Below are 11,104 nucleotides of genomic sequence, written 5' to 3'. Positions count from 1 at the left end.
TCAAATTAATGACGCGAGAGCTTATCTTCTTTGTCCAGTCCTCCACCCACTTGCACCGCACAACCGAACGACGCCCGGATACCCGCCATTTCTAGGGTTTTCATTTTCATCGAGCGGGAACCTAAAGGCTAAAGATGCTGGGTTCTCTCCGTTTATCCACTTCACTCCCCTTGAATCGTTTCTTCTGCAAATGCTCCGAACGTCGAGAAACTATCGACATGGCCAAATACAGAGAAGCTTTCTCAAGGAGGATGACCATGGCAGGACTCAAACCCCATCATCGAATTGGTCTCTCAGATTATCCTCTTTTTCCATTTTGTGCCATAATTGGGAGGTTAGTAAGAGATTGATGTTTTCGTTTTCATGCTGAATTCGTTTGTTTGCAGCTATGGGAGTTTCTGGCGGACCCGACAGCGTGGCGCTCTGCGTTTTAACAGCGGGTTGGAAGGCCGATGCCCAAGTTGGAATGGACGAGACTACGGGTTGCATCGATGGGCTTTTAGCTATTATCGTCGATCACGGACTACGAGCTGAGAGCAAGGATGAGGCGAACTGTGTCCGCGATAGGGTCTCTAGAATGGGTATCGTCTCTCATTTTTCCCTTATGTTTATCTTTTTTGTATATTAATTTACTTACCTTTCAACAATGAGGGGTGTGGTCTGACTTTGCGTAGGAATTAAATGTGAGGTTGCAAGGTGCGAATGGTCTAGTGGTAAGCCAAAGCAGGGTCATTTGCAAGAAGCAGCTCGTGAAATGAGGTTAGTCTTCCTGAGTGAGTTTATTAGCTGCAATTGCTGGGTATTGTTTTCATTTCCACGATTTTTCTTATTCTGTTGATTTATGAGTTCATGTTTTGATATTAAAAGACGTTTGACAATGGAACTTAGCAACTAAAATTTGTTTGGACTTTGAACCCTCCAGGTATAATATTTTTCAGAATGTCTGCGTCCAGCACCAGATAGGTGTCTTGCTTATTGCGCATCATGCCGATGACCAGGTTTACATTAGTGTATCTTTACTCATGCTGTAAATGGGAGTATCCAGTTAATAGTACCACTTTCCTTCTGCCCTTATCAGGAAAAAGGGGGAAAGAACTCTGTTTTGCCTTGTTTTTTTTTTACTATGTTAAATGGTTCACATCTGTTACCAATTAGAAAGAATAGGATTTACCAGATAAAGCTGACAATGTTATTGAATAGAGAGAGGAAAAAATTATGTTACCTCATTGAATCTTTAACAAGTGATGTGGTTATAAAAATTGCAGGCTGAATTATTCATTCTCAGACTATCTCGTAACAGTGGTGTTCTTGGACTTGCTGGGATGGCATTTACTTCTCAGTTGTTCTCTGCATATACTCATTGTGATGAAAGTTCAACCAATCATGGGATTTTACTAGTGCGACCACTGTTGGAGTTCTCAAAAGAAGATATGTACAAGGTTGGTAACTTGGTGTTTAGCTTTGTTTCAGACAAATGCTCATATGCTTGAAGAGAATCATTTTATTATTAATCTCTTCTGCCAAGTATTTTTTTCTTTCAATGCTTTGAATAAGCTATTTTGCCCAATCATCATTGGACTTGATGAGACAATCCATCTTTATTGTTACCAATAAAAAAAGTCCATTTGTCTCATGTTTTTGTTATTTTCTAAGAATAAGTTATTAATGGATAAAGTGAGACAATCAAGTAAATAACGGACAAAGAATGATTTGGAGTTGGAATTCGAAGAGTTAGAGTCTTTAATAAAGCTTTATCGGGATAGTGGCTTTGGGGGTTTGGAAGGGAGAGAGATGCTCTTAGAAGAAGAGTTGTTCTTTGCATAATGGGGTGATAATTTTGAATGGGGTACAACAGAGGTTTCTTCTTCGTATAGGGTTAGTGTTTGAAAAGGGATTTCAAAGTTTCAAACAGAATTTTCTAGCCGATTTAAGTTTTTTGTAGGGGGATCAGAGCAGAGTGAGATTTGGGGAAGATGAATGGTGTGGAAATGGAAGGTTATGTGAAGTTTGTCCAAGGCTGTACAAGTTGACTCGAAGAACATCTCAGTAAATCATTGTTTTGAAATTAGAGGAAATCAAGTTTTATGATGTCCAGTGTTCAGACATCCATTATTGGACAGAGAATTGGATGAGCATGCAGAATTATTTGCCAAGCTCAAGGAAGTGAAAGGGGATAATAACAAACCTGATACCAAGTGGTGGAAAGAATGTAAAGATGTTAAACCTTTTACAATGCCTTTATGAAAGATCAGATGGTGATCAGCAACCTATTGGGTGTTTGGGAGAATCCAATTCCCTCTTGAATAGAGGCATTTGCATTGGCTTCTCTCTTTGGATGGTCTTCTCACAACACAAGGAAGATGCATGCCATTTATTTATTCATTGTCAAGTTTCAAGGTTTTCCCCCATCATTCTTTTCATCATTATTTAAGGTGTCATGTCATTGGTATTCGCAGCTTTTGAAGGAGATTTTCACAAAATGGTCAAGATTTTCAAGAAGCAAGAAAGCTAAAATATTCTGGAGTATCATCTCTTTTGCAGTTTGTTGGGGCATTTGGAGAGAACTAAACAAGAGACTCTTTGAAGCCAAGGCTAGAGATGAGATTAAGTTAGTGACAGATACTGAGTCTTCTTTCATGGAGATGGAGTGGGCCCTTGCTCATTCTGAATTCAAAAATTTGAAAAGAAAACATCTTGGGGAGAAGTTATGGGAATCATTAGAGTTTTACAATAGATAGATCATTGCTGTTTTTGTTGGTTCATACCTGTCATTTGGTGCTTGGGGTTTTTGGATGTACCTTTTTGGTGAAATGTCTTCACTTGCTTGTAGCTTTTCTCTTTTCTATTAAAGAAAATTTCCTTTTACTTTAAAAAAATAGTTATCCAACCATACCATTTCTAAGGATCACTTTATAAGCCTAGTCCACTGGACCGAGCTCAGGATTGAGCAAAACATCCAAGTTTTATGCTATACAAGGATAATTAAGTTTCCAAAACCAAGAGTTAGCGGAATTTCCTTCTACAATGATCTTAAAAACTCTTGGACCTTGATATAATAAAGATTATTCTTCTGGTTCTTGCATATCTTCTTTATTATGGTACATCCCAAGATTAGTTGACACTACACAATAACCCTAGAGAGCTTCTATTAGTACAAACTACACATTGTATATATTTTCTGTCCAAGGACCTTTCTGCATTTTTCCATATCATTTCTATGAAATTATTTTACTATATAAGAAGAAGAGCCTTTTGTTCTTGGTGTAATCCTTGCTGTAATTGGGAATGGAAACAGGGCGGGTTCGGGGTAGGGATCATATTCCCGATCCCCATCGGGGATAATATTTATCCTCCATCCCTGATCCCCGATGGAGACAAGTTCCCTGTGGGGACCCGAATCTTCAAATTTTTAAATTAACAGTATTTTTTTTAAAAACTAATACTTAAATAATATTTAAAATATATTTCAGAGTCGGGGCGGGGCAGGGACTTCACTCCCCATTCCCGTTCCTGCCCCGCCAAGGCAATCTCCACCCCTGACCCGGTGGGGTCAGGGAGGCTGAGTACCCAGTGGGGATGGGGAAAATTGCCATCTCTAGCAGAGAGTGATGTTCAATGATATTGGTATGGAATATTTGGATGTAACTAGATTGCTCAACCATTTGAGATGTTCATATTAGATGGATTACAGGAGAACACTTCATGCCTCTATCAAGTTGAGCCTATGTTGTACAAAAGTTGTGCTTTCAGTCATTTCATGGAATCCCGAGATCTGTATCAGATTTATATAGTTAGATGGTGTCTTGCATTACCTTCTGAGTTCCACATAAGATCTGTGTGAGGATATACATATTGTGCAGATATGTCTAAGGAGTAATCAGGAATGGGTGGAAGATCCAACAAATCGGAGCCCATTATTTGCTCGTAACAGGATCCGTATGTCACTGGGAAATTTATCATGTAAGTTTTGATACATACAGCAATTTGCTCATTAGCAATAAGAATTACATAAGTCAGAAATTCCTATTGTGTATTATGTAATTTAGCATTTATTCCCTCACTTTTGGAAATGGTTGTTTTATTATGCATCAGAATATTATTTCATTTGTCATATGATAGGGTTATTTACTTATTTACTTATTTTTTAGAAGGTAACTATAAGAACCATTTATTATTATTGTGTCCTAGAATGCATGGTATCATATCAAATTCTCTGTTTTCTTAGCTCAATGTTGGCATATTCATGAAAGTTGCACTTTTCTTAATTTTCAGGTACCATTAGATCTGAACTACAGAAACTTATTTCCACCTGTCGGAAAACACGATCATTTGTTGACACAATTTGCAATGGTTTAATAGATCGAGCTGTGACCATAACTACTGTGAGTAGCTTTTTTTGTATTGCAGAAACATTTTCATATATTATGTATAGAGTGTGTGATATTAATGGTAAATTGAAGTTACTTATCAAAAAATGTATAGAATGACTTACCAAAAAATGAGAGGAAGTAGTTTGCTTTTCCTATTTCCAATAGGTGATAAAATGAGAGGAAGTAGGTGATAAAATTGAAGTTAGTTAATAATAAACTATTATGCATAGTTTCTATTTTTTCTTTTATAAATAATTATAGAATAATCTTCTATTTTGCTTTTCTTATTTCCAATAGGTGATAAAATGAGAGGAAGTAGACAAAGATGGTTTAGTGACATGCATATAGGGCTGTAAATGGATCGGATTTAGCAAAATCTGAATCCAATCCGACTATTGAAAACTTGCATCCGAATCTGATCCAAAATCCAATCAGATTTGAAGACCTCAGAGTTGAATTTGAATCCTAACAGGCTAAAATTGTATTTTTTATAATCTTAAATATAGTTATATCTATTTTATATTATTAAAAAATTAAATATTATAATATAATTGGATTGGATGGATCAAATCTGGATCTGATCCAATTACATAAACACATCGTTCGAATCCGAGATAATCAGATCAGATGTCGGATTGGGCCACAGAGTTTCGAGTATCATTGACAGGCTTACATGCATAGAAGACCACCTAAAACACCCATAAAAAGAAAGCAATCTATCATAAGTTGAAGGGGCTAGAAGAGTTGGGGCAGAGGAAAAGGATTTCTGTTGAATTTGTAAGAAATAATTAAACGCTCATAATTTAATACTGGATATAGTACTAAACAGAACAGAATGGGGAAACAGGATTCATGTAGCCAATCCCATATAATTGGTATAAGGACTAGATGATGATGATATAGTGCTTCTTTGGGAGGCCTTCAGCTTTGAATTAGCTTCTTTAAAGTACTAAAATCAGCTTCACCAAGAAAGTCGATTTACTAGCTGAATGTAAGTGTATTTGGGCTTTCTGGGGTTTTCACCAAACATAGCTTCTAGACTTTCCATGTGGGGGTGGGGCCTGCCCTGCAAAGCTAGAAGCTAATGCGTGAAAGTCCTCCCAAAGGGACACATAATTGGCCTGCCAGACTGTCACTGAACTTCAATGTCTCCTCAATGAACTCTGTTATCTTAAGCAACGTGAAGATGGGCTGAAGACAATATTCTCAAGAGTGTTTTCTTCATTGGAATGACCATACTGAGCCTTCTAGCTTTGCAGGGCTAATGGTGAAAGCTCAAAGTAAAAAATGTATTATTGAGGCCATAACAGTTAGGGCAATGCATTGGGTAAAATCTGTAAAGCTATTTGATGATGTTGAACAACTGGATGGAAGTAGCTAGTTCTGCATCAATTCGTTTTTCTACTGCTTCTGTGTGGACACCACCTAGCAATGGGTTTATAAAGTTAAATTTTGATAGTAGTGAAGGTAAACCAGGCCCTTCAGGTGTAGGGGGTGTTTTCTGATATGAGGAAGGGAAGGTGATAGCAATGTATTCTTGCCCAATTGGGGTTGGGGATTCTCTTAGATCTGAGATCTTTGCTGTTTTGGAGGGTATTAGAAAGAGTAAGGAATTGAATATACAGAAATTAATTATTAAAGGGGACTCAGAATTGGTGGTAAGCTGGTTACAGAAGGGAGGTGGTCTTTGGAAGTTTACTAATGAAAGAAAGGAAATCAAATGGCTAACTAGCAGGATGGACATCCAATTTCAGTGGGTGAAAAGAACAGCAGATGCGTTTGCAGATGCTTTGGCAAAGCAGGGGGTGGGAAGGGATCAATTGTACTGGGCTGTAATTGTGAGATGTTGTTTTGCTCTCTTGTAGAGAGTTAAGCCTTTTTAACTCTCTCTGGATTGCTGTACCTGTTTCTTATAATTCTAATGAAATTCTGTTATTGATAAAAAAAAAAGACCATACAGAACCTCTCTCTTCTTGGTTCCTAGGTTGGTAAATAGGAATAGTGAAATCTTAGGGCAGTGAGGGGTTAATAGAGCAAAATTTTCTATCAAATTCCAATCCTTTTTATGGATCTTGTTTCTTTTCCTTTTCCTTTTCCTTTTTTTATTTAATTTTTTATGAAGGGAGAGCCTGATAATTTCAATCTGATGTATTCAGTTAGTAGAAATTCTTGATGAGTCCTAATAAGTGCCTAGGACCTTTTAAGTGACCTCTTTCCCAGTTCTAGGCTGGCTGAAGATCCAAGGTCCTGTGTCTTGGGGAGGTTATTCCTGGTGCAACATTTCACATAGAGTCATTTGCTTGTCCCAAGTTAAACTCAGATTTACCACATTGAAACTTGGGAGTACATGTGAGTCATTAAAACATGCAAAACATTCAAGTTCCTCATAAGTAATCAACATAAATTTTGGGCAATAAGACATGAAGTGTCTTATTACCCTGGAATACAACTTCAATTTACAGATACAGGATTCATCACTCATGCTTAATATATCCCTTTTTTGCAGTATGGAAGTATGGATTTTCAACAAGTAGAAACAAGGTTAAATAAAATGAACAGATGTATCCCAACTTTTGTTTACCAATTTTGTTATTATTGGTTGCAGCATGGATATGCCATTATTGATCTAGAGAAGCTGAATCCATCAAATATTGAGGACATATGTCTATCAAAGTTTGCTTCGTTGGTTTTGCAGGTATATATTATGTAAGCCATTGCTTGCTTCAGTTGTCTTATGCATTTGACCATTCCTGTGAAAATTGTCAAATTATGATTAATTCTTGTCAAAGTTCTACTAATAGTTTCTTCATTTGCATGCATCAGTTCATCTCACAAAGGCATCGGCCGGTACGAAGTCGCACCTCACAACTTTTGTTGGATTACATTCGTAAATTCCCGTGCAAGGTCTGCTATTCTTCACTGCACCAGTACCTCATCTGCATTCCTGTTGTCATTTTCCAAGTTATTGTTTCTTTTGAAATTTGAATTACTCCCATGCGCAAAAGGATAACGTCTGTTGAATTACTAAATAATTTAAGATGCATTTATGTCTATCAGTTTCAGGGCCTATACAGCTTTCACGATAACATTACAAGATGGATATTAGGAACCTATTTGGGTGTTAGTTCCATATAACTTTCAAATAGTACTGGTAAGATAGTATTATTTGGATATGAGAAGAAAGTGTTTTAGAATTGCATGAGAGCCATATGATTTAAGGGTCATTGCTTTGTTCAATGGTTAACTCTGGGCTGGCAAGCATGAGAATGTGGCTTCAATTTTTGAAAGTGGCCTTGTCTGCAAAAAATGCCAAAGGTTGGGTAATAGCCCTTCTATAACAGCCATATGAATTGAACAAACCCAGCAAAAGAATGAATGTCTTCTCCTTGTAGGCTTGTTTAAGCATGCCTTGGTATCTGTAAAGAGGGTACCGTTGCTAAGCGAGAAAAATCAGCTACTCCCATTAGCATAGCCTTAAGCTAAAACCATGAATCACAGCCCTTGATGTATTGCTGTGGCCCCACCTTGAATTGGATGAAGTGACATTAAGTTCAGGCCACAGCAAACATCAAAAGCCCTGATTTCATGGTTTTAGGCCAAGGCTACACCAATGGGTATAGCTGATTTCTCCTCATTTCCACATACATAAAACATGAGCAAAGTGGATGAGCACCACATGGTTATGTCATTGAAATAGTGAATTAGGTGTATCCATTGTGTTAATAAGATAATAAACTAGGTACTAGTTTCAAATATCACTGTCATTCATCAACTAGGCAGTATGGATGGGATAATCTAGGCTCAAACCACTTTTGTTTTTGTTGTTGCCACTGTTATCATTATCATCCTTGTTAGGTTACCATGTATCTCTTGGCTTTAACTTCTATACCATTTAAATTTTCACTCACATCAGCTTGCCTCAATTCGTGTTGTTCATGGTTCCATTATGACAACCCTGCAGACATCCCTTACTGCAGCTGGTTGTTATCTTTGTGCAGCTCCTGGGTCTAAAGGTTCAAATATTATTGTCTGCTGTTCACTTGATTCACCTCATCCGTCAAAGATGGAAACATCTTGGACATCTTTCTCTGAAGGAATGAAGTATTGCCCACAAACTGATATGCAACAAATTATCATGGATGGAAAATCATATTCAAATAGCTTGCTGCCAGGTGCCACAGAAGTGCCATTTTTAGATGTAACACCTTCAGGGTCTCTTCTAAATGAAGCCAAGAATCTTGGTATTCTTAGTGAGTTGACTCATAAAAGCATTCTCCTCTTGCAAAAAGAGGAAAATGAGAATTTCAAGACCAAAAATGAAATTATGTTTGAACATGACTTCAGGCATGAAATAAAGTCTGCTAGTGCTTTCCTAAGAGAACCACTTCAATCAGGGAAGATCTGCCACTTCATGAGTAGATTCTTGGTTACATGGAGACTATGCAGAGAGAGCATTGAAGATACATTTCCTCTGGAGGAGACTTGCTGCACCTGGAACTCAGAAGGGGCAAGTGGTGATTATCTTTGCAGGTCTTGCATTGTTAGCCATGAAACAGTGGCTGAGGTCCGTCCCATGGTTGATTCTGATTGGCTATATCTTGCCAACCTTTCAAAGTCTCAGATAAGAGAAAGTCAACACTTCCAGTCAGGCGATATGATGAACCAGAGAGAGATGAACTCATGTATAGATTATGTAAGGTTATCAGCTCAAAGAGCTCTCCAGTCCTTGAAATCTATTCCTGTTGCTGCAAGAAGAAGCTTGCCTGTCCTGGTCAATCCTCAAGGCCTATTACTAAGCATTCCAGTATGTTATAATGTTTTCCTCTTATTATTTTCTCTTTGTAGAAAATCTTTTTTTGTTAAATACCACATTAAGCAACCCCCTTTCTGAAGAGTGAAGACCTAACCAATTAATAATGTATCCACTGCATTGGCTTCCATTTAGGAGTTCACTGATTCAAATTTCAAACCTGAACTCAATCCTGGAATGTTCATGAGTCAGCATCCAGCTGGTGGATTCCTTGCTTGCCAGAATGTATTGCCAAGGAATCACTATTGGTAATCCACTACATCATAAAGCATGCAAAATTGCAAACTCAGCAGCTTAGAGCCACCCACCACAATTCACTTTCCGCTTGAGGAATTTTCTTTTCCCAAAAATACTCACATTTTATGCTGGATTTCAATTGGTCATATTGATATTATGCCTTGCTGTCAAATAGAGCTTACTACCTCTATTTAAGGGATCCAAGAAACCAAAGCACAATTGGACATTGGCTCATTCCTGTTTAATCATGTCTAACCCTTCACTTTACCTTTATAACATTTCCTGTTCGCTTTTGTTAGTTTGTTTATACTATTGATTCATTCAGCCATTTCTGACATATCATCAAGTCACTTTACTTGAATTTTTCATTTTCTGTTGAGGTGTCTATTTATCACTATAGTAATTCCTTGCATCTCAATATACATCAGTCACTATTCCATCTACAACTTCTTGAGAGATTGCTACTTGTTCTCTCTATCATAATCCTATTGCCACACCCACATCTACAGAACCACCAGTTTCTTATGCAGATCAATCCTTATCAACTTTTTTCAATCTGCCCAAATCAAAATGTGAGATTTTGACTTTGTAAATAGATCTCTCGATTTAATTTTCTTTACCTTCCCTGACTTTTCTGTAGGCAACAAAATAACCATGTTATTCTTTATTATATGATTATGACTATATCTCATTGAAGATTCTGATACCATTGACCCAGCTGAAAAGCCAAGTTCTTCATTGACTGCACAGATATCATTTTTTCAAGTCAATTTGTTACCAAGCAACTTTTATTAGTTCTACCTTTTAGTATTAGTTATTTTGACACCTGACAAATTGACATCTTTTGTTCTTTTTTCAGAGCATTTGTTTCAAGCATTGCCCTTACTTGATGGTTTCTTCTGTATTCAAGCCAAGAGTACCACTTGGAGGTCATAGTTCATTTATCTGATATCTGGGGTTAGAGAAGAATTTCACGGATGTCTATATAAGGAGTATCTTGCATCAGTCATCTTTTTTTATTAGACAGCCCTTGCCACCAAGTAGCACCCAGTGCCTGCAGTATATAAATTATTTCTGCCATTTCTCTATTTATTTTTTGTCCCTTTTATTTTGGAGAAATCCCAACTCCCAAGATACTGGAGAGAGATCCTCACAATGGAACCATTTATTATGATAATTAGCACCCACCTCCCGCCCCCAATTATTGTCTTGCTGTTTGTCAATCTTAAGCTTCTTACGGAAAATTCCAAGTGTCTCAATGTATCAGTTGGAAGTTCTTAAAAACTTGATTATAAGTGGATGAGAAAACAACACTATGTGTTTCGTTCAGTACAAAAGTGTATAATGATGGAAATTTTTTTTTTTTTTGACAAAAACTAGTGATGGTGGATTCATTTCTTTGTTCAAGTAGTTATTTTTTAAGTCCTTTTTGCTGTCTGTCACAATTGCCCCCACTCCCTATCAATAGAACACTTAAATCCACTACCCACCCAATATCAAGAAAGGGAAGAGACCTCCCTCACCAAAAGAAGAGAAATGTGGAGAATCCTTTTCCTGCCTCTCATCTCGCATGCTCATAGTTGGCTTTTCCATTATATTGGCCGAGGACATCCACCAAAAGGTTACACCTGCTTAGTTCTAGTTTTGTCCATCTTAAATTTTAACATTTAGTCATTTCCTCTTAAAA

General features: G+C 37.3%; 1 protein-coding gene across 2 annotated transcripts; it reads left to right on the top strand.

Moving 5' to 3' along the window:
• Nucleotides 1-132: 132 nt before the first annotated feature.
• RSY3 (Adenine nucleotide alpha hydrolases-like superfamily protein) lies at nt 133-10,793 on the top strand. 2 transcript variants are annotated; one of them, XM_010251417.3, is made up of 11 exons: nt 133-288; nt 387-581; nt 675-759; nt 923-998; nt 1,266-1,439; nt 3,861-3,960; nt 4,273-4,382; nt 6,976-7,065; nt 7,194-7,274; nt 8,332-9,174; nt 10,277-10,793. In XM_010251417.3, exons 1-11 carry the CDS (start codon nt 135-137, stop codon nt 10,364-10,366), a joined length of 1,998 nt encoding a protein of 665 aa, XP_010249719.1. In that variant the 5' UTR covers nt 133-134; the 3' UTR covers nt 10,367-10,793. The 2 variants fall into 2 exon arrangements, with proteins under 2 accessions (XP_010249719.1, XP_010249720.1); XM_010251418.2 differs by lacking the exon at nt 133-288 and having other exon boundaries at nt 441-581; nt 697-759.
• The last annotated feature ends 311 nt before the right edge of the window (nt 10,794-11,104 follow it).

Source organism: Nelumbo nucifera, chromosome 8 (assembly GCF_055504915.1).
Source record: "Nelumbo nucifera cultivar China Antique chromosome 8, China Antique-T2T, whole genome shotgun sequence".
NCBI lineage: Eukaryota > Viridiplantae > Streptophyta > Magnoliopsida > Proteales > Nelumbonaceae > Nelumbo > Nelumbo nucifera.
Note: the sequence above shows the minus strand (reverse complement) of the source record. Positions and strands in the feature narration are given on the sequence as shown.

What these genes read in the sequence shown, in the direction of transcription:
- RSY3 (XM_010251417.3), top strand. Translation starts at nt 135, where the DNA reads ATGCTGGGTTCTCTCCGTTTATCCACTTCACTCCCCTTGAATCGTTTC. An exon ending in GAAGCAGCTCGTGAAATGAG is followed by an intron (nt 760 to 922) that starts GTTAGTCTTCCT and finishes TGAACCCTCCAG; the next exon opens with GTATAATATTTTTCAGAATG. An exon ending in TTGCTTCGTTGGTTTTGCAG is followed by an intron (nt 7,066 to 7,193) that starts GTATATATTATG and finishes TGCATGCATCAG; the next exon opens with TTCATCTCACAAAGGCATCG.